The 25,289-nt window shown below is 43.2% G+C and overlaps 2 protein-coding genes across 4 annotated transcripts in view; one reads left to right on the plus strand and one right to left on the minus strand.

Moving 5' to 3' along the window:
- The first annotated feature begins 1,409 nt into the window (after window positions 1-1,409).
- On the plus strand, window positions 1,410-14,655 carry BIRC7 (baculoviral IAP repeat containing 7). The gene is made up of 7 exons (XM_058036306.1): window positions 1,410-1,521; window positions 8,660-9,182; window positions 10,169-10,268; window positions 10,855-10,936; window positions 11,026-11,071; window positions 13,025-13,090; window positions 13,588-14,655. The coding sequence occupies exons 2-7, from the start codon at window positions 8,669-8,671 to the stop codon at window positions 13,785-13,787; spliced, it is 1,008 nt and encodes a 335-aa protein (XP_057892289.1). The 5' UTR covers window positions 1,410-1,521; window positions 8,660-8,668; the 3' UTR covers window positions 13,788-14,655.
- Window positions 14,656-17,173: 2,518 nt separating this feature from the next.
- NKAIN4 (sodium/potassium transporting ATPase interacting 4) overlaps window positions 17,174-25,289 on the minus strand; it is a 49,914-nt gene continuing 41,798 nt past the window's right edge. Inside the window, exons 6-8 of one of the 3 annotated variants that reach the window (XR_009115341.1) lie at window positions 22,373-22,457; window positions 19,083-19,155; window positions 17,174-18,631 (exon numbers count right to left, since the gene is read on the minus strand). Coding sequence is in view for 2 of the 3 variants with exons in the window: in XM_058036422.1 (XP_057892405.1) it covers window positions 18,622-18,631; window positions 22,373-22,457 (95 nt within the window). In the remaining variant the exon portion in view is untranslated. The remainder of the gene's footprint in view (window positions 18,632-19,082; window positions 19,156-22,372; window positions 22,458-25,289) is intronic. The other 2 variants (XM_058036422.1, XM_058036423.1) reach the window with 2 other exon arrangements.

A 25,289-nucleotide genomic window follows, 5' to 3' on the forward strand; every position in this document is an offset into this window, starting at 1 on the left:
AGAAATAGTGGTGCTTTAATCCTCAGCACCTGCACATGCTTTGGGTTCTCTGTTTGACTTGGGTAGCAAGTAATAATGAGTATTTCCCTAGAAAATACTAATTTTCCCAGACTGGTTTGGGTTGGAAGGCACCTCAGAGATCATCTTGTTCCAATCCCTGCTGTGGGCAGGGACAGCTCCCACTAGACCAGGCTGCTCCAAGACCTGTCCAAGCTGGCCTGTTCCAATTCTGTTTGCTTTTGGTGTAATTATGGAGCAAATCAGTAAATCCCTGCTGTGGGCAATCCCTGAGCGAACTGAAAAATCTCTCCAAAGACCAGAACTTCAAGAAACAGGACAAAAAGAAGTGATCATTGTGGCTGGAGAGAGGAGCATGTGTGCAGCAGGAGAAGGGAAAGGCTGGGTGCCTGGGTGATGGGCACTGCTCCCAAGTCCATGTGATTGTGTATGTTCACATCTCGATATAGAAACGATGTGACTGTGAATCATCCCCGCCAGGAGAGCATGTGGGCAGAATGTTAGAGCTCTGTGCTTCAGCATCCCAGCACACAGGGGGCTCCTAGGCTGTACCTGCTAGGTTAGACCCAAAGGCAGCATGTCACATATGTACATGCATGTGCACATCTAAGTCTTTGTGGGAATAGTTTTTGCTGTTGTATTTGGAAAATCTGATTTTTTTTTTCCCCCTGGTAATGCTAAGAATGATCTTGTCTATCTGTTAAGAAGTGCATAGTCATTGAGAAATAAAACCAGTAAGATGAAAAGTCTCAGGTGAAGGATATGGATAAGGCAATATTCATATTTTTATATATATATTATATAACTTAAGATACTCTTGGAGTGTAACATTGTAACCCAGGGGAAACACGGGGTTTAGTTCTGTCTTAGTTGAATGAAATGTGTTCTTCTCATTTAAGAAAAAGTTGTACTTACCTTTTTCTTCCTTTGTTAACACTGAAATCTCACTAGAGTTCATGTGTAAGCTGCAGCATATTTTTGTTGCTGTTTTTATTATTTGTTTTTCATTCAGGTTTTTCAGGAATTTTATGCACCCCTCTCTGTTATGAGCATGGAGGAAAATCAAATATTGCCATAATGGAATAATCTCCCTCCTTGAACATTCTCTTCCTTGCTGCCTTTTATTATAAGAGGCACCCTACACCCCTTTGGAATGTTCCCAAACCAAGGATCCAGCATTCACTTCCATCATTTTAGGGTGAAAAATTAAAGCAGACACTCAGAGAAATTGTATCTGTTCTCCTCTCCTGTTTCTCATGTCACTGACACATTGTTTGTGAAAACATGAGGAGGGAAATCATATGCAAAGAGTGTGGCCTGTGAACAGATCCCATCTGACATCAGCATCACACATGCTGTTCCCTGCAAGACAAATTCCTTGGAAAGCTGTGGCAAGGAGCTCAGCAGAGCAATGACTGAGCACAGGCATTCTCCCCTGTCTCTTGATCTTCATCCTTGGCTACTCCTTCTTGCTGCTCTCTGGGGTTTCCATGAAATTGTAAGGTCAGTCCGTCTTTGCTTTGTTGTGCATTTTTCCCTTCAGCTCTTTGCAGTGACTTCAGGTTGTTTTTCTTCCTCGTCTTTCAGTCTTGCTATTGATTATTGATACAGGGACAAAACAAACTCATTCCAAGCCAATTTGCATGGAGAAAAGCGGATGATTGTGGTGTGAATAGCTCAAGAATAGATCTTTCTGCCTGTTGCCCAAGCAATATTCAGGCAGCCAGGCACATTCTCTGCAATAAAAACACAGTCCAAACTATAGCAGGATTTAATTGGAAAATCAGATGTTCTGTGATTCTTGATGGCTGATTTTCTGCCAATTATAAAGTAGGACAAGCTCCATTAGAATCACAACAATGCCTGACAAATCCTTCTTTACAGGTAATTTAATGGCTGAATGGCGGAGCTGTGGCCACAAGTGGATAAGAATCTCTTCTGAGGAGCTGTTAGTTATATATGTGAATAATTCGGAGTTGCAATGCCACTCAGTTTACATGAGGCTCCAGGTCTTCTGTTCCTGTACCTCCTGTCTTGGAGTAGGTAGAAGGAATAGAGCCCAAATGTGAGGCTCCTCCATGTCAGAACCAGAAGGAATTGGGAAATTATCAAAGCCAGTCAGAGGGAGAGGAAGAGGTGAAATTCATCTTTGAGGAAACCTACCAGGTGCAACTTAGGAAGGAAAAAAGCAAGGGAATATACTTTGTATTTTCCATACTCACTGTGGGAATGTACTTAGCCCTGTAGTTTTCCTCCTCAAATTTTAATTTGTATTCCCAATCCCTGTGCTGCTGCTCAGGCCTCTAAGCACTCTGCATGCTCTTTGGATCACTGGATTGTTGATCTGCTGAAAACTGAAAATAGTTCATTCAATTTGCAGCAGCAGTGAATTTTTACAGATTTTTTTCAAGTATTCAGAATCTTAGGGGAAACAAAAAAAGACAGCAAATAATGGATGGGGTTTGGGGTTGTTCTGAATTTTTTTTTTCTCTTGATTATTGGGTTAACTGGTAAGGGCAAGAAGGGCTAGAAAACTGAATAAAGAGAAAAAATAATCCTTGAAAAAGAAACTCACATTTTTCAGCTCCAAAAGACATTTAGAAAAATAAAAGAGAAGCTATTTTCTACAAACACTTTCCTTTGAAAAAGAAGTGAACAGTGGTCAACCCACTCTTCAATAACAGAAATATTTTTTATAATAGTCTGGACACTGAAACCATGAAGTTTTTTAGATTTTTAAGGCCAGTTCCTCTGCTGATTTTTTGACTATCTGCTGTGCTTTGCAGATTTTCCTTTTCATATGTACTGTGTTCTGTTCTGTGGGCTGGGATATTAATAGGGTTTGATTTAAAGCACTTTCATGAATCACGTTGCAAGCTACATTTAGCTATTCCTAACTATTACAATACCTAAAGTTTTGAGGCAATCAAATGCCACAGCAGTGGGGGCCAGGGAAAAGAATTAGGGCAGGACATGAAAAGATTTGAATCCCTGGGAAATCACAAAACAGGTGTTTGTTATTCACCTGTGTTAGTTCCAGCACTCTCTATGTATAGGATTTGTACTTTCCACAAGAGCAGGCAGTGATAGGATAAGGGAGAATGGCTTTAAACTAAAAGAGGAGAGGTTTAGGTTTGATATTAGGATGAAGTTCTTTACTCAGATGGTGCTGAGGCCCTGGCACAGGGTGCCCAGAGAAGCTGTGGCTGTCCCTGCATCCCTGGAAGTGTCCAAGGCCAGGTTGGATGGGGCTTGGAGCAGCCTGGGACAGTGGAAAGTGCCCCTGCCCATGGCAGAGATTGCAATGAGATGAACTTTAAGGTCCCTTCCAACCCAAACCATTCTGGCATTCTATGATTTACTTCATAGAAACATTGTCCAGGCTTCCTGAATGAAAGATTGTTAATGTGAGAAGAAATAAACCATTTATTATTATTAATAGTCCATGTTGTTATTAAAAGTCCGCTGAGAGAAGTGCAGCAAGGAAGCTGTTGATAGGCAGAGAAGATCACTGTAGATGTATGGCAGAACTTGCTATGGGAAAATAAAAACTTGAGCTGCATGAAACAGCAAAGTGAGGCTTCTGAGCTTTGCCCTGCCCTGAGGAAATGGCTCTGTGCTGGTCCCAGGGGTGACCAGTCACTTTTCAGTGTGCTTTGTCACTATTCACTGAGTTGGATCCTGTTTCCTGTCCGCAGTGGATTTGTTTTAGGGATGCTGTGGAGCTGAGTGTCAGCACCAGCAGAGTGCTTTGGTCCCTCAGGGCTGCCCTGGAGGCAGCTGAGCAGATGGGCTCCTCCTGGGTGTTCCTGTGGCAGGAGCTCCCCTGAGAGCAGCTCTGCAGGAGCAGACCAGCTGGTCCTTCAGGGGAAGGAAGGGGGAGGACAACACACAAGGAAGAGGCAGCCAGAAGAGGAAAAGAGAGGCCCTAAATGGAGGAACAGCAGCATTCATCTGTGTCTAGGGCTTCAAGTATAAGGATTTTGTCTACACTGCTTCAGGCTGCAAAGCAGTTACATCACAGACTCTGGATGGTTTATTCTGAAAAGTGGATCCACATCTTAATTTTGGCTAACATCTGAGCAAGTGAGAATGGGAATGATGCCATAAATTTGCTTGATACCCAGTCCCTTTACACATCAGTTGCAGTGACAAGCTATGGTGTCTCCTTTTGTGTTCCAGCCTCTTCATTTCTTCACCAATGCCAACTGATACCTTTTTTCCTCCTGTTATAAAAGCCTCTTTCTTCAGTAAACTCTTAATTTATTGATGAAAGCACAGTACTCTACCCCAAGATAAGCCACTCAGAACAGCTCCAGCCCCTTACAGCTGGGTGGCACCTCCAGGGTGGAGATGCTGAATTCTGCTGGAGTTTTTCCAGGGGCTCCAGTCACTTCAGTGCTTTCAAGCCCTTCATTATGCTGTCTCCAGATATATTCTGCCCCTTGTATTTATTGATTGTTTTCCCTCCAAATCAGGTTGATAATAGCAACCAGATTTTTGGTTAATTATGTTTATATTACTTTCTTCATCAAGTGTTTCCAATCACTGTCTAGTGATGGCAGTGTTGATCATTATCACTGATCTGTCCTGGACTCTGATTGATGTTTACTGAGTCCCACATTTGTTTATCATTAGCTCATGACATTCCTCATTTTAAGAAGCATTCAGAAGTTCAGTAGGACATCTTAATGCTCTGAAAAGAAACTGAAAATGTATGACTTGCTAAAAAAGATCAGTATAAGTTGCATACAACAGATTACTGAATATGTTATTTGCTTTCCAAATTTTAATGTGCTAAAATAAAACCCTATCGTTTATACATGGTGACTTGTTTTTACTTGCTCTCAGCACCACACTTGGAGCCATTTCATCTTCTTCTGCTACAGTCATCTCACTGGTCGTCCTCAGCTCTCCTTTGTTGGTGAAATGTTCCCCCCAAAACCACATCAGTGTATCCCCTCAGATAATCAAACTTAAACCTGTCCTGGAAGTTTTTATGATAGAAGAATGTTATGTATACAAGAAAAAAACCCAAAACAAATAACCCCTACCAGAAACAGACCAATGTTGTCAATTAACTTAGAAGCTGCTTTTGAGATTTATACAGCTTTTTCCTCTTTAACATTTAGGCTGGGACTTCTCCTAAAACAGGTGGAATTGTGCACTCCTTTGAAAAGCCAGGTGGTTATAAGCAGTAGAAGATGAGGTTATTGTTTGTAAAATGCTTGTAAAATTCAGAATTATCAATCACTCTTATTGATTAACAGGTGATTTGCTACAACCCTTCAGTAGACCCCAAACAGCCTCTGCAGGAGGGATTTTGTTAACTCTGTCCCTTGGAATTTTAGGATGCATTCTTCAAAAATCAGCATAGACTTAGAAAGGATAGGATCCACAGAGTAGAAGATAATGTGCAATTATCTTTATATGTATTTTATTACAGAGAATTTCACTAAGGAGAATAGAATCACCTCCCCAGCACATTCTCTTGTTACAGCATTCTCTATATGTCATATAAAAGCACTGCCCTCTACTGCTCAGGGGCTTTCATTAGCAAGTATTTAATTAGCAAAAAACCCAACACTTCTTTTTAATGAGAATGATTGTATGGGCTTGCCTGTAAAAAAAAGGACTTTGGATCTTTTTATCAAAAGGAAAATGCTAATTTATAATTTCTGAGAAACACAAATCACCCATGTTCTTATGTTTATATGGAGAACTGATATTTTGTCAAGAGTTTAGAAGAAGCTTTATGCATCTTCTCAGACAGTGGTAAAGGAGAACACATTTTCAAGTAATTGCACCTTTTAAAACTGTCATTAAAATCCTCCATTTTGTGGAATTGTGGCCACAGGAAGGCAAAGGAATAGGAAGATTTCAAGTTGTGAAGATGCAATTGCAGAAAAAAAACTTGATTCCTAAAGTAAAGGCAATGCAATCTGTCCAAGCTCTCTGGAGAAAATTCTTGTTGCTATTTATATGCTAATTTTACAGTACATTTTATTAAGAAACTTAAGGTGCAAAACATGTAAAAACAAGCTGAAAAATATACAGAAATACTGTCAATAGAGTTACAGCAGAATAGGGATGTGATAGCCATTATATCATGCGAGTCAGGATGTCACACCTGGCACTAGACTAGGTTTTAACAAGATCTGGTATTTTCTGGAGAAAATTTGAGCTTAACTTCATATCTTTGCTTTGTGACTCCATTTTATAAAGATGAAATTAGGGCTCATTGGCCAATAGAGATTAGAAATTAGCTCATTAGCCCATCCCAACCAATTGGGGGCAACTCAGCATTATATAAATGGCCTCTGAGGCAGGTGGGCTCACTTACTCCTCAGCAGTGTTCTGCTTTGGGGGAGCCATCTGAGGAGAGAAGATTTTTGTGTGGCTTGTGATGCTGAGAGAGTTTTAAATTATGGAAGCTTTCTGGGGTTTAGTTAGTATGTTTCAGGTAAAGTTGGGGCTTTTTTAAGGATTTTTTTTTTATTGTGCTAATTGTTGGTATGAGCTATAATGATATTTTGGCTTTCTGTTCCTGTATAAGTAGTGGGTTGTGGTAGAACATTGGTTTTTAGTGGTGTTATAGCTGTTTAAAATTTTAATTTTGTTTGGGCAGTCTCATTAGCAAAGCTAATGAAACTTCTGCACAGTATATGAATGTGCAGGTAAACCATAATGGGCTTCTTAATGAGCAAAGCATAAATATATTTGTTCTCCTGCATTGCACCTCGTATTAAAAAAAGCCTTTTGTGGAAGAAATAATTTTCTTTGTGAAGACACAAAGCAAAATCTGTGAAGCTTGCTCTCAAGGGCTTTCTAGGTGGAGGAAGGCTAACATAACCTTGCCATCATCTCTGTGCAGCCCAAAATTTGTTGTAGCTGAAGAGTTACAGCTTTTCCTTTGTTAAGGCTCAAGATGAGAGCAGCACTGCATGTGGAGCTGTGCCTGATGAACAAGCTTCTGTGTTCTGGGAGCAAAATCTGCTGTGAAGGCAAACAATCTGCCTGTCCTCAGGCTGCTTAGCTTGCAGATTCTGCTGGGCATCAGTGACTGATGGCCTCTGAGCTTGTTTCTCTATGGACTTCTCCTTATACCAGTGACACAGTTCTTGAGTAGCTTCTTTATTGTATCAAGCAAAGCACAGTTTCTGAAACAGACTTTTAGAGCCTTTTCTTCCAGCCCTGGTTTCTGTCCCTGTCTTTATAAAAGGGATTGCTGGTTGCTGATGAACATTCTCTTCCTTGCTACCTTTTGTTATAAGAGGCATGTGGTTGAGTAAGTTTGATTTTGCTTTTAAAATCTCACAAAATGTGTAATACCTATGGAGGATAGCTGCGAGTTTTGTGACTAAAATGACCTGTAAGCTTTTTTTTCTCCCTAAATGTGCTGCAGCCCTTAATTAGAGAAATAGTTCTTCAGAGATGCTTCTGGCCTGAGTGTTTTTTAATCCTCCTCAGAGTCTCTGTGCTGGTGTTTGCTGCAGAGTAGCTGCTGTATCTGTGGTCTCCTCTTGTTTGTGTTTTACTGTGCACTGCTGTACTTATCTGTTATTTTAATGTGCTGTACCAGCCTCAAGAAATTGTACCTTTCAACAGTGTGTATTTATATTTTCTTTTCCTGTGTGATGTCTTTTGGTTTGTGCTCTAATAATGCTTAGCCCTGATAACCAGTAAATAGGAAGTTGCACTTCCTTGAGTTGAACTCACCTATTGAGTTGGGTGGGGAAGGGATTTGGAGGGTTCCTAATTTTAAAAAAAAGGGATTGATTTCACCTTTCACTTAAATCACATTGTGTAGGGACTTCTCTCCAAAGGAATTAGATTATTCCTGGCCCTCAGTTGTGTCACTGTAGGGCCTTTTGAAAGTGTCTTTGCCAGCCACAGGGAAATTGTTGGAAGCAGTGGCTGAGCTGCAGTTCAATCGCCCAGGGAAGGGCTGTGACCTTGAGCAGGGTGAGAGCTTGGAGAATCAAGCACTTGGTAACTCCTTTAATTTCCCCCTTCCTCTTGCATGGAAGTAGCACAGGCAGAATATGACAAAAAACTAGAAAATTCTTGATTTAAGTACGCCACCTCATAGAAGCTGTACCTAATTATTTTAGGCTTGGAAAAATTCTCTTTTATAGAGCTCTTTCTAGATAATCATTGCTTAATAATCATGACAATAAAAACATGAGAAACGTGATGTTTTGTGTGGTAAATGGGAGATGGAGACATTATTTGTTTGGGTGTGGCTGTTCTCTGTTTTGTCATGACATGCCTGGTTTGGGGAATAAAAACAGAGCCTTTTTCATGCTAGTTTAAGGGCTTAGCAAAATGGCTGGGGATTTATCTTGCCAAAGGTTCAGCTTGGGAGGCAGCACAGGTTTTTTTTGCCCTCCCCTCTCTGTTCCATCTTTCCTGTAAATTGGCAGAGAGCCTTGGAAAGCTCTGGACTCTTCCCACCAGACACCAATGAAGGCTCAGCAAAACTCCAACAGCAAAGCACAGAAACACCAGATCTGTGGCTGGGCTGCCATTCCCAAACAAGCTGGGCTTTGTTGTGAGCAGGAGCTTTCTGGAATGGGCAACAATAGCACGGGCTGGGAATGCAGCTGACTGCCCTGGGCTCTCCCATCCTCTCTTGCAGAGCACGGCCATGGGGGATGCAGCACCAGCAGAGGAGCCCAGGGCTGCTCGCTGCAGGCTCTTCAATTCCAGCATGAGGAGCGTGGCCAGCAGGCTCAGGACCTTCCAGCAGTGGCCCCGCACTGCCCCTGTGTCTGCCCGGGACCTGGTGGATGCTGGATTTTTCTACGTGGGCCCTGGGGATGAAGTGCAGTGTTTCTGCTGTGGTGGTGTTCTGAAGGACTGGAGGCCTGGGGATTGCCCCCTCATAGAGCACATGCATTTCTTCCCTTCCTGTGAATACATCCGTGGGGAGAGTGCTGGGAACCAGGAGATGCTGTCCCTGCAGGAGATCTTTGACACTGTGGATGGGCAGTTCCTGAGTGTCTTGCAGGGGATAGTCAGTGAGGAGACAGCCATGCCCAACGAGCCAGAGTACCCTGAGATGGTGACAGAGGAGATGAGACTGTCTACATTTGAGAACTGGCCACAAAATTCCAGCATTCATCCAGAGCAACTGGCTAGAGCAGGGTTCTTTTACACAGGTAGGTACTCTGGGGAAATGTTCTTAACTCTTATTTGAGTTAACTTTTGAAAGCTTCACTGTTGCTTTTACAAATACCTGTATGCACATGTATTGTAGTTAAAAACCACATCCTTCCTTCAGCCTGTGCTGTTTCTCTTGCTGCTTGTGCAGAATTTGTTTCAACATTTAACTCCTGTTTGAGTACTGAGGGGTCCACTAGTAAATACCTCCTTGCCAGCCGGAGAGGAAAAGGTGATGTGTTTTAAACAGAATGGTGATGTTTTACAAACAGAAAAATCTGTGCTTTAAGGTCCATTGAGTGTATTTATTCCTTGCATTTTTAAAAGGACCGAGGAGCTTGCTTGGTGTGCCATGTTTTGGATAGGCTGTGTCTTGCACTGAAGCCTCTTCTCAAAACCCCAAACCTGAGTAAACAGCTGCATGGAGTCAGCCCCTCTGGCTGTGGCTTGTTCCTCTAAGGACTCTTAATTTGAAATACAAAAATCAGATACTTTTTTTTTGTTGAGGAAAATTGGCAATATTTATTGTAATCACATGCATGTGAATATCAATATAATATTATTATTTCCTTTTGAGAATGCTTTGCAGGTTAGGTAATGGGTTTGAAGAAATGCTCCTCTCTGAATTAACCAGCCAGAGGAAATATTTGCACGATGGCAGATTGTGGTTAGTGAGCAAAGTGTGTTCACAGGTGTAACTAATTACAGCTCTGCTCCAAATGCAGGCAGGGGGGTTGGCTGTGGGGGTTGTGCTTTGGGGCTTAGCTGCTCCCATGGATGCTGCCTGTGAGCTTGTGATCCCCTTCTGGAATCATCTCAGCCAGCTCTGGGAGCTCAGCCTGAGTTCCTGCCCCTGTACAATGTGCACTGTGTTAGTAAATTGTCATGTGTTCATCAGCCTGTGTTTTGTGCTGGGTCTCACCCAGGGTTAGTGTAGGGCATGTGGTGTCTCAGGTGTCACATAATCTCTTGCTCTCCCTTTCAGGACGAGGAGATGTAGTGAGGTGTTTTTACTGTGATGGAGGCGTGAGGAGCTGGTCCTTAGGAGATGATCCTTGGAGGGAACATGCCAAATGGTACCCAGAGTAAGTCAGTTTTGGTTAAAAAATACCCCAAAAAGTAGGTCATGCATTTCACACTGATACTTTCTTTCATAGGATAGAAATGTTTATATCCTCTCACCTTAAAAGCAAAATAAAATGCTCAAGCTCAGGTAGAATTGCACAGTTCAGACCTGAGATTCTCTAATTTGACCTAGAGTTCACCATCTAAGAGTTCAATTAAAATAACTTTCTTTGGCATCAAAGAAGAGCTTTTATTACTCCTGCTCTGAGGTACAAGAAGAAATGTACTGTAAGCCTTGGTTTTCTGCAGCAGTTCTTGTCTCTTTCCTGTGAACTGCTCTGTCATCACAGTTCCTGTGGTCTGCTCTAAAGCATGTTACAACTGAGCTCCTCTTGGGCCAAAATGAAGACTGAATTAAGGGGGAGGGATCATGATCCTCTTACTGTCAGCCTTTGTGCAAGAGGTGGTGAAACACCTGATACCCTGTCTTTAATGGACACACAGAGGTTTGCTCATTGCCCAACACACCCTTTGCTTAGAAATTTGAAACTGCAACTTTCACTTGGGGGAGCCTGTACTAATGCATTTCAACTTTTCTGCTCCTAGGTGTGAATTTTTACTGCACTCAAGGGGGAGAGAATTTGTTAACAGCATTCAGGGAACCTTCTCTGGCACCCTGCTGGCTCCTGTGAGTCATGAACATTTTGTGTGTAGTGGATTAGGTTTGGTAGATGGGAGAGTCTTGAACACAGGCTTCTCTTTTTGTATAATTTTCAGAGACATTCCTGGGACCAGACTGAGCAAGACTCCTCTCCCTCCCAAGGTCAGTGCTGTAATTCCATGGTGTTTTATATTCTGAATGTGGTGTGGTCTGAATTCCACCAGCCCACCTCAGCTGCTCTGCCCTCTGTAGGCATGGTGCTTGTGAGATGTTTTGATGTTCTAGAAGAGGTTTCACTTTGGTTTTAGGAAGTGGTCTCTAGCTCAAGAAACAAAATTGTTCTTATGAGGCCTCATAGTGAAAGGCCAGACACGCTTATCTAGTCTGGATAATCATGTGAATTTTGAGTACTTACCTCACTTTTCTTTGGCTTTTGGTGCTCTTGTTGCTGATGTCTGTTTGTAAAGCCCTTCACTACAACACTTCAAACATGCTTGATAAGAAACCAGAGAACAGTAGAGGGTCTAGATGTTCATGAAAATGTTGTTGCTGGGATTTATCCCATTTATCAGTCGCTCCCAGAAATGTAAGTAGGTGAAGTTTGGCTATACAAGCTCAAGCAGGACTCGAGCCTTTGAAGACACTGCCAGCTGAATTTTCTTCTTCTGTTGTTACTGATGAATGGTTGAGGTAGGAGAGGCTTCAATTGGGATGTTCCACTTGATGCTCATGAAAGCAGTTTTGAGGCTTCTGTTCTGGGATGTGAAAACAGAGATAAGGATTCTGGACTGATGCCAAACACAGGAGACTGTTCACTGATAAAGTGAAATACACCATCCAAAATAATTGTCTGGGCTTTTATAAAAATGGCTTTGATTAACTTCCTTGTGAATAATGATTTGAAGTAAAATATAAATGTGGAAGTTAATCTAGCTAAGGGGATAGCTTGAGGAGTGTTCTAGGGTATATTAATGCCATTTTATGTAGAACACCTTCAAGGAATGGCACGCTTTTTGCCCAAAGCTCTGCCTTTTTGGTAAAGTACCTGTTCACTGCTTTACAGATCCTCTGAGGAACCGGGAATTGCTGGCTCATCCTTCTGAGGATCAGAGTCTCATAGTGCAGAATGTCCTGCAGATGGGCTTTGACCCCAGCTGGGTGGCAAACCTGGTAGAGAATAAAATTGCGCTGACTGGGACTTCCTACCTGTCTGAGTCTGAGCTGATTTCAGACCTGCTGCAGCCAGGCTGGGGGGCCAGCAGCAGTGCAGGAGGGAGGAGAGGTAGGCCTGACTCACACCTGGGTGTTTCACCTCTTCCTCTCTGCACCTGGAGCGCTGCTGGGAGTGTCCTGAGGGTCTGCTGGAATTAAGAGGGATAATGCGCCCAAGCCTGCCTTTCCTCGGGAGCCTGAGCAATGAGGCTCTGAGTTAAAGAAACCTGGAGGAGCTGTGGTTGCTGGGATGTCAGTGGCTCTATCTGGCTGTGCTGGGTTTCCTGGGTGTTTCTTACTTCCCTCAGACCTGCAGAAAGTGGCACTCCATGATGTGCAGGCTCGGGCACAAATTCACAGCTGATCCAGGCAGAGGCAGGTGTCTGAAGCAAAGCTCCTGGGATGGATGATCACTCCAAGCCCATTTAAAATTGGAATCAATAACCTGTTTAGAAATAGCCATAGTTCTTGTCTAGATAAGATATATTTTCCTTAACTTCTGCCTTTTGTTATCTGTTTTGTGAAGTCTGTTTGCGAAGTTGAAGATTCCAAAGCTCCTGCCTCCACAGCATGGTCTGCCACTTCTGTAGCTAACATGGAAAAAATTCCACAAAACTGAAATTTTGATTAAATAGTAGCACAGGAGGTGGAATGGCCAGCTGATGTGATGGATAAACCACTTTTGAGGAGAGAATGTGGTGTGGACAGACAGGGCTGGGCAAGGAGGTGAACTTAAACAGCTGCTGAAGCACCACAGAGAACATCAGCCATGCCAGGCTGAGAATAAGACATTTTTAACCAAATTCTTCTGAGGTCCATGGTATTTCTTGTTTCCACACAGCACTGTCAGGAGAGGGATAAAGGAGGTAGCATTGAATGCCATCTTCTTTTCTGGTTCTACAGGTGCTGTTCAGAGAGAGACTGGAACATCAAGACAAGAAATACGATCTGTGCAGCCGAAGGAACCAGGTGCTCTGGGCTGGCAGTGTGGGGAACTGAGCTTAAGCATGACTGGGAGGAGTTCTAGAATGACAGTATCAGTAGTCATTATACTAACTAATTTTTTAAATTTTGAAGAGGACTGTGTGCTAGTTTGAGTGGTACCTGAGCACAGGAACCCTTATTCGGGGATTGGAGTGCCCCTGGGAAGCAGCTGTCACCAAAAAATCAGTTTATGGGGATAATTTATGTACCACAGGAAATGCTGTTGATCTGTGTCCCTGCTCAGTCCAGTGAGTGTAGATAAGCTGAACCTTGTGTAGATAAGCCAGTCTACAATAGCTGGAGTTCTTCAGCTTAAATGAAACTTGCCTGAGAGGTACTTTGGCCATCTTCACAGTCTCTGAACAGAACAATGGGCAAGTTGCAGCAGTGTGACCTCTTAAGCTGTCACAACTGGCGCTCTGGAGCTGTGACAAAGCACTCACAATTTGGGCTCTTGTCTTTTTTTGTTTGTTTTTTGGTAGAGTCTCAGCTGAGCGTGGAGGAACAGCTGCGGCGCCTGCAGGAGGAGAGGATGTGCAAAGTGTGCATGGACAGAGATGTGTCTGTTGTGTTTGTTCCCTGTGGCCACCTGGTAGCCTGTGAAGCCTGTGCCCTCAACCTGAGGCTGTGTCCCATCTGCAGAGCCGCCATCCGGGGCAGCGTGAGAGCCTTCATGTCCTGAGCCACGCTGCACCCAGGGGGGAAGATAAGTCCATGCAACTCATTGGTAACTCAGCAGAGGGAGAAAAGAAGTAAATAACTTGCTGGAGCAATCTCATTTGTAGGGTGGCTTGGCATAAGTGTAAAAACTCACTGCATGTGTCTCCCGTGCACAGTGTTTGTAGGAAGAACTGCTGGTTTGATCTCCTCTTGATTTAGGGCTGCTCCAGGAGAGCTCTGCTGGGTTCTTTTGCCCTCCAAAATGAGGCTTTTATTGACAGAGATTCTCTCTCTCCACATTCTGTTCTCAAGTGAATCTTTGCTCTGTGTTGAAATCAAAGACTGTTTTCAGCAGACTTTTTTTCTCACTTAGCATTTGTCTAGAGATTATTCTCTTAGGGATTCCTTCAGGAAGTTTGATTGAAAATGGGATTATTTTTTGTACAAAATGCATTCCATTGGGACTAGAATACTCAGCAACAATGTGTTATGGGGGAGGGACAATCTACCTTTTTCTCCCCTTTTTGCTGTCTTTCTTTTTTCTCCCCTTTTTGTTGAATTTTCAACAACTGATGAAACGTTTCAGTAATACTCAAATTTGCATAACTAAGTGGAACAGTCTGGCCTAACTCTCCAAGCTCTCTGCTCTCAGCTGACCTCCCCTGGTGGAAGGCTCTGTGCTCAGGGTCACTGGATGGTCTCCTGGAAGCTTCTTATGGAGCTCTTCCCTGGCTGCTGGGTTTTATCCTGGTAGAAAACAGCTCTGGAAATATACCTTTTTAGAAGATACCTTTGCTGGCTAAAGGGGTGATTCTTATTTAAAATGGAATACTCTATCATGTAGCCAAAAGGAGTAAGTTTCATCCATGCTCTGCCTTGTTAAGTGAAGGGAAAGGAAATAAGTTTTTAAAAATAAACTGTTCTTTTTCATGGAATAAAATTTTTCCTTTATTTAACTCAAAGGTCTGAGTATCTGATTTGAGTACAATTCCCTACTAGGGGAGGGGTGTGGTGGTGTCCTAAGATATTGGAGTGACATCAGGTCGTAAACAACACCTGTCCTTCTGTATTAGGTGGGCATGAGTAAGAAAAGCAGCTGTTTTACCATCCATCAGTGTCCTTTGGAATTTACCAGACACCATGTGGGTCGTAGAGCCTTAGAATGGTTTGGTTGGAAGGGACCTTGAAACTCATCTCATTCTATCCCCTGCCATGGCCAGGGACACCTTCCACTGTCCCAGGTTGCTCCCAGCCCTGCCCAGCCTGGCCCTGGGCACTGCCAGGGATCCAGGGGCAGCCACAGCTGCTCTGGGCACCCTGTGCCAGGGCCTCAGCACCCTCATGTGGAGAATTTGGCTCCTCAGAATTCTCTTAAACTGCAAAAGAAGGGATAAGGATGAAGGAGAATAAGGATCTGATACATGAAACTGTGCAAATGCAGAATAATTCTGATCTGAACTCTTTGCAGAGTTTTGGTAGGTGGCTGTTTTTAGTGTATTTGTGGCTCTGGAGCTGCTTCCCTTTGGTTCCAGCTCTGGTTACTAAACAGCTTAGGGGCTGCCTGTGAGTCACTTTAAGGTGTCAGTTATCTGTGGATCCCATGGGAGGGCAGCTCTCTTCATCCCTGCCTTCAGAGGAAGGCAATATTAGCACAGTTCTTGGCAAAGATGAGAGAAATTAAGACTTGAGTGGTTTAAACTCTGCAGCTCTTGGAGGAATTGGTTGGGTCTCTGCCACACAGCAGTTTTGCTAGGGAACAGAATGTCACCACCATGCCAGATTAGGTCTTGTCTGGGTTCAGGGTATCCTTGGCTTTGTTTTGCCTCTATAAATACAGCACAAACCTACAGTTTAAATAGATGTGCTAATCTGAGGAGGGAAAACACCAGCCCAGTGCTGGAAGAGTGTTATTTCCTCCGAACTCACCTGAGTGTGACTGGAACTGAGCAAGGCTGGAACTGCACCAGCTCTTTCTGGAGCTAACCCTATTGAACTGCGTGAAAATGGTGAATGGCTTTTCCACCCCAGGGAAAGGGAGGAGCTGCTTTGTTTTCCTGCAGGGAAATGTCCCTTCAGAACCAGGTACCACGTTATTTGAGAAGCATCTCCAGCGATGCCTGTCCCCAACAGAGGGCACTCCGAAACTGGAGAGAAGGGATCCCATCACCTTCAGCTGCTCCTGGACCATGCTGGGCATGGCATGGGTGGGCTGGAACGGACTGGCAGCCCCTGCCCTCACAGAGCAGGGTCACTCTGTCACCCCGAGGTACTCAGAGTGAGTCTGGCACAAGCAGACCATGAGAGAGAGAGGAGTTCTCAGGAATGGCTCTGCTAATGAAACATGGAGAAGATAATGAAGTGTGGAATAGGACCCTTGGTAGCTTTGTCTCTTCTCAGACCCGTTTTTTGTTTTTTTTTTTTTTGTTTTTTTTTTATGATTAATGTCTGTCGTTGATACTGCATCTTATAGGCTTACCTGAACATGGGCTTGGTGTTTATTTTACTTCTGTTAATTGGTGCTTTATGCTACAATGAGCACAGGGAATTGAGTGGTAGTTCTGAAGTGACTCAGTCATCACACTTTTATTTCACTGAGCTTTACCAGTGTGTATGAAAGCTAAGGGGCAATGCTGTTGAGTGCAGAATTTGATGCTTTATCTCTTTAGGGTGCTTGGCAAGTGGTTTTCATCAGTTTAATTGGTGAAAGTGGCATCAGAGCTTGGTCAGTTGGAGAGGTGTAGTGTTAAAAACATGTAGACCTCAACTCATAAAGTTCCCTCCTCTTCCTTCCCTCTCAATTGCTTCCTGGAACTACCAGTAAAATGTTTCAGGTATTCAGAGCTTTTTCCTTTTTTCCACCACCTGTGCTGAATTTTGATTGCTCCCAAGCAAGGCTGACAAAGACTGCTGGTATCTGATTGATAATATTCTCTCTGAGGAAAAGAAATCATATTAAACCCAAAATATGTGAACTCAGTGCTTAATGAGAAAAGGAAAGATTAATTTGAAAAGGCCCAAACAAATGAAATCTTTAATGGGAAAATATCATTGAATAGAGGATGTGTATTCTTTTTGTTTTTCTGCCTTTCCAGGGAACATCAGGTGGACAGACAGGAATGACAGTGATCCATAGAGAAAGTGAATAAAGGAGAGGTGGAGAAAGCATTCTAAATGTGTGCACACTATGTGTGATCTCAAAATGGAGAGTAGCTTGTGTTTTATTGGTATTTTTTAATTTGGTAGTGACACAACGTTAATAATAGAGGAGGTACTTGTCTTTTGTCATGCAGAGCTGTCAGGGCTGAGCTTTTTTCTTTGAGGTATTAAACAAGGATGAAACTGGTGGTCTGTTTTGCTCAGTCAGAAGGTGTGGATTTCAGTGCCTTAAAAAAAGGAAAAAAAACACTCTACAGAAAACAACATTTTTACTTACAGCTGCACCCAAGCAGAACTCGGGATGTGTGAGTATCTGGAATAGAAGTTGCACAGAGGTAAAAAATACTCTCTCAGTGCCTATGCATTTGGGTTTATAAAAGAGGATTTTGCTTCCTGGGCCCTGTGGAATGAGACCAAAGAAAGTTGCATCATTCTGTCTTTGATTTAGCACTTAATGTTTTTATTTTTGTTTTTAATTCTTCCCTCACACTTCTCCCCAGCATGGCTTCAAGCTTGACCCTTCTGGAAAGCATTTCTCAAAAAATGCCAAGTAATCCCAAACAAATTAGGCAAGACAATAATGAATTACAACAGCACTTGAAGTATCAGCCCAAATATGCCAGGGCTGGCTGACAACTGCTCCTTCTCTGCTTTTGACACTTCACATGCTGGGAGACACAGCTAACAAAACTGACTTGGTTTTGTTCTTTGTTTTAATCAACTGCTGCAGCTCATTAATGCAACTTAATTACACTGGCATTCCCCCTTCAGCCCTTTCCCTCCCCTCAAAAAGCCTGTCAGAAATGAAACTCTCCCACCAGGCTGTCACCATGGAATAGGTGTGGCTCTAGGTGAAGAAGGCAGGTGCAAACCCACCTCTGCTCCATGAGGAACTGGGCTTTTTCCAGGGCCTGCAGCAGGATCCAGCCACACCAGGGTTAATTTGATGTAGCTGGGCAGACCCAGATTAGGCTACAGCTGCTCCAGGGACGGCTGGGCTGGCTGGATGTGGGGTGAAGCTGCATGCTGAGTGAGGAGCTGGTGGCTGCAGTGGTTTTCAGCTGTTCAGCACTACAGGAGCCAGGCCACACTGAGCTCCAGGACAAAAGCCTACTGCCATGTCTACAGAGAACGAGCAAGGGGGTCCTGGCTGGGGGCACAAAGGGGGGAAAAGTTCTCACCTATCACTTAGAACCCAACAATGCCTAAGTAACTCGAGTGTAAAGAGCCCCCACCTCATGTTATGCAGGCAGGGAGGAGATGAAGTTGTGTTAGGGGATTTAGGCTCTGTTCAGAAAAAGGGAGGAGACTAACTACAGAAAATATGAAATGTCCCAGGGTGTTGTGCAGTGCTTCCTTCTTTCTGGATCCATGGCACAAGGAAGCAGCTCCAGCTTCAACTGCAGCTCTTGAGAGAGGCTCTTGGTGAACTTGGTCTTTAGGCCTGTGCCATTTCTGGGCCAGTACCAGCAGACTGTGGTAGGAAAGGTTCGTCAGGGCACTTGGAGGATTAAAAACCAACGGTGTGGCCGTTCTTTGATGTACATTCATTGCGTTTGAAAAGAAGACAAGGAACCGGAAAATGGAGTGGAGTTCACCATCCTGCATTTCCTCTGCCAAAGATCCAGGCCCCAGGGGACTGTTTCCTGCAGCACCTTTGGTGGAGTGCAAGGTTCATCCATCCTCTGGCTCCTCTTCACTTACGCAGGCCTAGAAGAGAGGGAAAAAGATGAAGGCAGGATGTGAGTGTGGAGCAAGAACTCAATTGATTTCTTTATGTGACAGAAATGGTGTGGAAATAATGAGGACAAATTTTTCTTTCCTCTTCTGGACTTTTAAATGTGATTGACTACAGATGAGGAGTAGGATTGAGAGCTCACAAGTAATGTGGTTAAGTAGTCTTCAAGGCTGGAAAGAATGCAATGCACATGTCAGACCTGAATATGCTGCAGTTAGGCTCAAGTGTTAGATCTATGGATCCTCAGCGTTTGGAGCTGCATAAAATGTGGTTAGAAACTTAAAAAGCTAAGGGTCATCTCTAGGATAAAGGAGCTGCTTGAAATTGCAGTGATGTGCTGTTGGTGTAGGTGCAGCAGGATAAGCAGATCTACTTTTGGAGCCAGCAGTAAAGGTGAGTGAATGCTTTTGGCTGAAACATCACCTCTTACACATGCAGCTTCAGGATGATCAAAAGAGTTTGCAAATTCATGTTGTTTGTTTGGGAAAAAGTCTACCTAGAAAGAGAAGCAGAAGTGTTTTGTTGTCTGTTTTTCCTCTCCTCAGAACAAAGTGGAATTTTTTTCCTGTTTAAGTTTCCTTTGTAAATTGCTCTGCTTGTCAAAATTTGGAGGAGACAGGTGAGAAAACAATTCTAAAGGAGTTTTCCTCCCTCTCCTTCTTATTCCAATGTTTCAGTCTTGGACTTTGGATCTTTGACTAAACGTTCTTTGTGTGCTTGTACATATTGGTGTATTGAAGAACCCACTTTAGGCCAGTAGGGGATGATGTTTTATGGGGACAAGTCCTTTAATGCTCACAGCTCTTCGTGCCTCTGGCCAGCAGACAGTGGCCCACAAAGATTGATCAGGGAGCATTAAGGTGAGAAATTGCCAACTGGAGCCTCGGATCCCTCAATTAACCAATACCTCCTGTTGCTGCCCTGTCAATACTGAGGTCTCCATCAGAAAGAAGTCACACCCTGTGCTAACACAGGGCCCTTTCCACTGGGAGATCTGAGGGAAGGGAAGTCCATAAAATCTGGCTCCACAAGTCAAATTAAAGCTCTGAAGCCCCTAAAGTGATGCACTACTTGAGGTGGAGATCAGCTTTAGGGGCTGGAGCCTCACAAAGGTGCAGCTCACTGCTTGGCCTTGCAAACACAGCCTTGAAAGGCAGGAAGACCTAGTGCTTGTCCCTGTACCTTTTAAATAAACAGAGAGCACCTCCTGCCATCCAGCAGGTTCTGGATTTAGCACTACCTTGTGTACAAAATCACACTTTGAGGCCATTCTGCTTTATAATTGAGATTGCACAGTGCTGCTTTCCAAAACAAATCTGGAGAGTGATGTCAGGAAACTGAAAGGATGCAGCAGGCAGGAGGGGCTGACAAATGCTCAGGATGCTCTGGGTACTTGGCAGGTGGTGCAGGGCCTTGGAGGGAACAGCTTGAGTGAGAAATGTCAAAGCTGGCTTGGCCAGCACTTCCAGCTATTGGTGCAAAAATGCTTTTTTGCCTCGAGTGATGAGAATTCTGTTACTACAAATGAACAAACAAGAAGAAAAGCAACCCAGAGCTGAGGTCCTGAGCTGTGCAGAACAAGGGGGGACAATGGTGCCAGCAGGCACAACCTGTGCCTGTGCTCCAGTTCAGGGAGGAGAAAGAGTTCAACCCTTTCTTCCTAAAAACTCACTGAAAATACTCTCTTTTAGCCTTAGGTAAGCAACTTTGCCTTCCCACAAGTGATTTACTGTCCTTTGGAAAAGTAACACAGAAACTCAGGCACTGAAGACTTTAACCTATCTTCTATCACAAGTGCTAATACATTATTATTAAATAATTAGTGTGGTGCCTTGATTGGCAAAATTAATTGATTGGTTCACAGTTTGAATACTGAATTTAGCAGCTCATGTCATTGCACTGTGGAGCCTCAGATCTCTAAAATCTCATAAATTCTGTGATATGAAAAAGAGAGACTTGAGAAAAATGCAGGAAAGGGGACAGTGGGAGGAAGGAATGGGATCTCATCAGAAAAGGATAGGTAAAACTGGAGTGAATAGGATAATTCCATTAGGAATGAAGGAAAGTGATCCTGTTAGAGAAGTGTGGCAGCCCAGAAAATGCATCTGACTGCAGCCAAGGGGGTGATGCCATCCTAAAATGAAGGTTCCTGCTTGCAGTCAGCTCCAAGTGATCAGTTGTAGAAGAAATTTGGTTTCATTCAGCATTTCCCTCAACAAAAATTAGTTCAAACCAGAAACCCTATGTCCCTGATCCTTAGCCCTTCTTAAATTTTAAATAAATTGGATGTATTTGTTGTTTCACATCTTCTTGAAGAGAATATAAAAAAAGCCCAAGCTGCCTTTAAGTCATCACTAAATGATTTTCACAGCTGGACCAGGGGCATGTGGCAGTCAGTGCCCCAGCCTGCAACACTCCATGGCACCATAACCTGGGAATGAATTATCCCTCACTCCCATTCACACACATGGAAAAGAGGCAAAAGGCTGAAATAAATAATCAAAAATTGCAATTTGGTGGCTGCTGAAGTTTACAGAGGGTCACATTATCTACAGCTCAGCAGCTGTTTTCACCTTCTGTTAGCCTGGAAGAAATATTATTTTGTGCTGGCAGAAGATACCAACAGAGAAGTGATGGGCTAAAGAAAGGGAGGGAGGAGCAACAAAATTATCTGAGGACTTGAGCAGCAGCTTCCCCTCTTACTGAGGCCCTGGAAGAAAGTTTTACATTGCTAACTTCTCTTCATATTACAATCTCCCCATATAGGAATGTTCATTTAGAAGTGATAGCTTCTTTCACAAGCAGAATTGGTCATTTTAAGAAAAAAGCAGCCCAAACCCTGTACTGTAAAAATGTGATGCTTCTTCAGCATGCTGCTGCATCCAGCCAGTAAATCAGGGAGCTGCTTAAAGCTGCACAGCTTCTGCAGACTATGAAAAATTCCACCCCACTGTGACAAAATGAGAGAGAAATCAATATTTAATCTCCTGTAGCATCCCTTGTAGTAACACTAGAGAACCCCCAAAGTTACAGGGAATTCAGTGGCTTTGCAGAAATTATTTTATTCCTGATCTTTTGCTGCAGTGACAAAGTGGGCAGTAAGTCCTTATGAAATCAGAGGGGCACATCTACCACTCTACCTCAGGGAAGTTTTTCTTCCCTCAGCCCCACTCTTTTCCACCATCCTCACATTCCTCTTTTTGGCAGGATGCTGGTACCATTGTTCCTGAAAAACAGCCTCCCTCAGCAGCTGCTGTAAAAAACTTCCATGTGTTGAACTGCTTCTTGCGGATCAATTTAAGGAAAATAAAATCAGATCTCAGTGCTGCCTTAAACAGACAGAACTGGCCTTTGTGTTTTAGAATCTCATTAAGAAGCAGCTTTTAAGTGGACAGAGTGAAGTTGTGATCTTGTGCCTCAGGGCAGAAATGAGAATTTAACAGTGGCCCTTCATTATTGGGATGAGAAAAGCTGCTGTGGACAGCTCCCCTTTCTGCTCTCAGCTGAACTTTTGGGCCCAGTTCTTGGAAGCAACAGAATTTAAAATTATTTTGGTGCTGAGAAAGGGCAGCTTCACCCCTTTTGGGGTCCATTTGTTCATTCCTTCCATGCCTGTTGGAGAAATCAACCTACAAAAGGAGGGAAAAACCCAAACCTGTGGCACCCTTGAAACCAAGAAGCACATGGAGTCTCTTAGCACAGGTGATACTTACAGGTATGTCTGCTTGAACAAAAGGTTGGTGGGTTTTTCATTGACATGGTAGAGAGGAAATGGATCAAATCCACCAATGAAATCAACTGAAAAAAAATCAGAACTCAAATAAACAAACAAACATGGCCAGAAAGTTGAAAGGAAATGAAAGGAAGGCTTGGTGAATGTCATGGCATAAACACAAAAATTAGTGACAGAACAGAAAAATGATTTTTTTCAGGTATGGATTTCTGGGATCTCCTGGGATGGGCAAGCAAGCCAAAAGAGGAGATTTCAGCCAACATAAAACTTAAAGCAGAGCTAACAAAGACTCCAGAAAAGGCTCCTTGGGTATTGCCACCATACTGTGGTGCATGTGCGAGGAGCAGACAAAGCCAGAGGTGAGGGGAGGAAGCTGAGGAACAGCTCCTGAGCCAGTGCCAGGGAGAGGTTTGGCAGCACAGCCCTCCCTGCGAAGGTTACACACTCAAGTGGGAATTTTCTTGCCCCACTTGTCTTTCCTGCAAGACAACAGCAGCTTTGGAAAACTGCAACCAGCTCATTATCTCCAGCTCTGGTATTTTTTTTGCATCTCCTCTGCCAAGTGAATTTCTTTGAATTGTGCACAAACAGGAACAAAGCCTCCCTTCTCCAGGGCTCACCAGGGCAGCGGGGAGAGCTCCCAGTGACAATTCCCTCAGTCGCCGGGCCAGAATTTTCCAGGGCTGGAAAATTCTCAGTTCCCTGGACTGCAGGCCAAGCCTGCAGCCCAGAGCTGGCCAGCACAGGCAGGGCAGGATGGTGTCAGGGGCTGGGATTTGTCACTGACCTTGCAGAACCCTTTAAAACTGACCCAGTTTGGATCATTTTTTGGTGCCAAGTTAGTACATTTTGTATGGAAGTGTGAAAACCATCCTGTCCAACTGCCATTTATAAATAACTGGAGAGTTTTATTAACTATTTAAGTGCCTGTTTATTTTTCTTTCCTGAAGGTGGCACTATTATTTTAAATTTAAGCTGAAGAGGTTTGAGGCTTTTTTGCTGATCAAATAATAGAAAAAAATATTTACTAATATACTGGATGTGAAAACATCCAACTTGTTAAAATATATTTAGAAACCTAAGGACAACAGATTCTGACAAATTCCATCTTGATGGACAGCTTCAGGCTGATACTGCAATTTTGGGACAACTGAAGGTAATGGGTGAAATCTGAAGAGATTTTAAGTTACTTGTGGGGATAACTCCCAAATAGTTTCAGTGAAACTTTACCTTTTCTCAGCCACTTTTGAAAGTGTTTGAGTACTCTAAAATCAAAACAGGCAGCCATTTTAAACAAAACCAAGATATTAACTTTATCACCTCAGTTGTGGAATGCCTAAATTGGGAAACTTTAAATAACTGCAATTTTCAGAAACTACTGAGTACCTTGAACAAACACAATTCTTATCATCTGAGCACACAAGCATAAGGGCACTCAAAATCCAAGACACTTTAAAAAGATAAATCTTAAGTGTGGTTCCTTGTGATTCAATACACTGCATTAGCACATCTAAAATATTCTTGCCCACAATTCAGCATTAGTAGGTCCCTACTGCTGTGTTTTCTCATGAAAATCACGTTAGCATGAGCTTCCTGATTAATGTGCCTCTGCACTTATAATTACTTCATGCTGCATATCAAAGCAACATTTAAAGGAAACCACAAATGGAAGAGAAAATTAAAACGCAGCTCAAATTTATTCAGGTCACTGGAAGGATCTACCCCTGTGAGTGTGAAATATTGATGGTTTGTCATTGTTAATTATTCAAGCTGGCATTTTAACTCCAAGCTGGGAAACTGGGAGGGAAAGTGAATTTGTTAGTGGGAAAAAAAATACATATCCTGAAATTACCAGCTCTGTGTTGCCTAGATAAAGCTTCCTCCCCTGTTGTTGCCTCTCCTAAAAGATCCCTACTATAAAAATTAGCTCTGTCAAGTTATTGCTTTACAATATTCAGCAGGGGCTCAGAACTGGAGCTATTTAGCTAATACAAGAGCTATAGCCTAATTTAAAAAATATTACTATAATGTAGCACCTTTCTCTAAGTGCACTGCCAAGCTCTACAGAAATGATCAATAAAGCCAGGAGAATGAGTTCAGCCAGGAAGGAAGGAAGAAAAAAACCACAAGGAGAAGGCAGATAAGTAATGCATCTCCTCTCGCTCCTATGAAAACACATTCCTCACGTACTTTCAAACACTCAGTTCAAAGCTGTTGTTTTCCAGCTCTCCTCCATGCCAGCTGCTCTTTAAAACAACAAAGCTGCTTGCACAAACCTAATCAATGCCTTAAAAGAATTGATACTTGAATGTAAAACCTTTGGATGAGATTCTTTGCTGGAGTAATCTGGCCTCAACCCAACACATTGCCAAACAAATCTAACTTTGCATTTACTTCATGCATCCATTTTCTGTTTGTAAAATCATTGCTCTCAGAGGGCTTTTTAGAGGGGCAAAGCAATCCAGGAGCAGTGGGATACCTGAACAGGTCCCACAGACCTGTGGGTTTTTGCCCTGACAGGTGCCACAGTGACTGACTGTCACTGAGGAGATTTGTGTACCCAACACGAGGGAGCTGGCTCCTTCCTCCTCGTAATTCAAACACAGCACTTCCTCTGCTCTTAAATTAAGTGCTCAGATTGCTTCTTGGCAAGAACTCTCATGATCTGCTTCATCCTCAGCTGGTGGCACATGAGACTCTGCAGGTCTCCCACTTGAGCCCTGGGCTGAGAGCTTTGTTGTAGGTGCTTTTAATCACAGCAGTAATATTTCAGAGCCATTATTCTCAGGCTACATGAGCTTCACAACAGAGGCAGCTGCCCAGTTTCTCTAAGGTTCAGTCCAGCTGAGAAGCCACAACCAAGCTCTTTCTGTGCTCTAAGTGTAGCAGAACTACAG

This window comes from Melospiza georgiana, chromosome 17, assembly GCF_028018845.1.
Source record: "Melospiza georgiana isolate bMelGeo1 chromosome 17, bMelGeo1.pri, whole genome shotgun sequence".
NCBI classification, from domain to species: domain Eukaryota; kingdom Metazoa; phylum Chordata; class Aves; order Passeriformes; family Passerellidae; genus Melospiza; species Melospiza georgiana.

Excerpts from the sequence above, each read along its gene's own strand:
- BIRC7 (XM_058036306.1), top strand. The coding sequence starts at position 8,669 with ATGGGGGATGCAGCACCAGCAGAGGAGCCCAGGGCTGCTCGCTGCAGG. Across the intron at positions 9,183-10,168 it reads AGCAGGGTTCTTTTACACAG|GACGAGGAGATGTAGTGAGG; the intron begins GTAGGTACTCTG and ends TCTCCCTTTCAG. Across the intron at positions 10,269-10,854 it reads CATGCCAAATGGTACCCAGA|GTGTGAATTTTTACTGCACT; the intron begins GTAAGTCAGTTT and ends TTCTGCTCCTAG.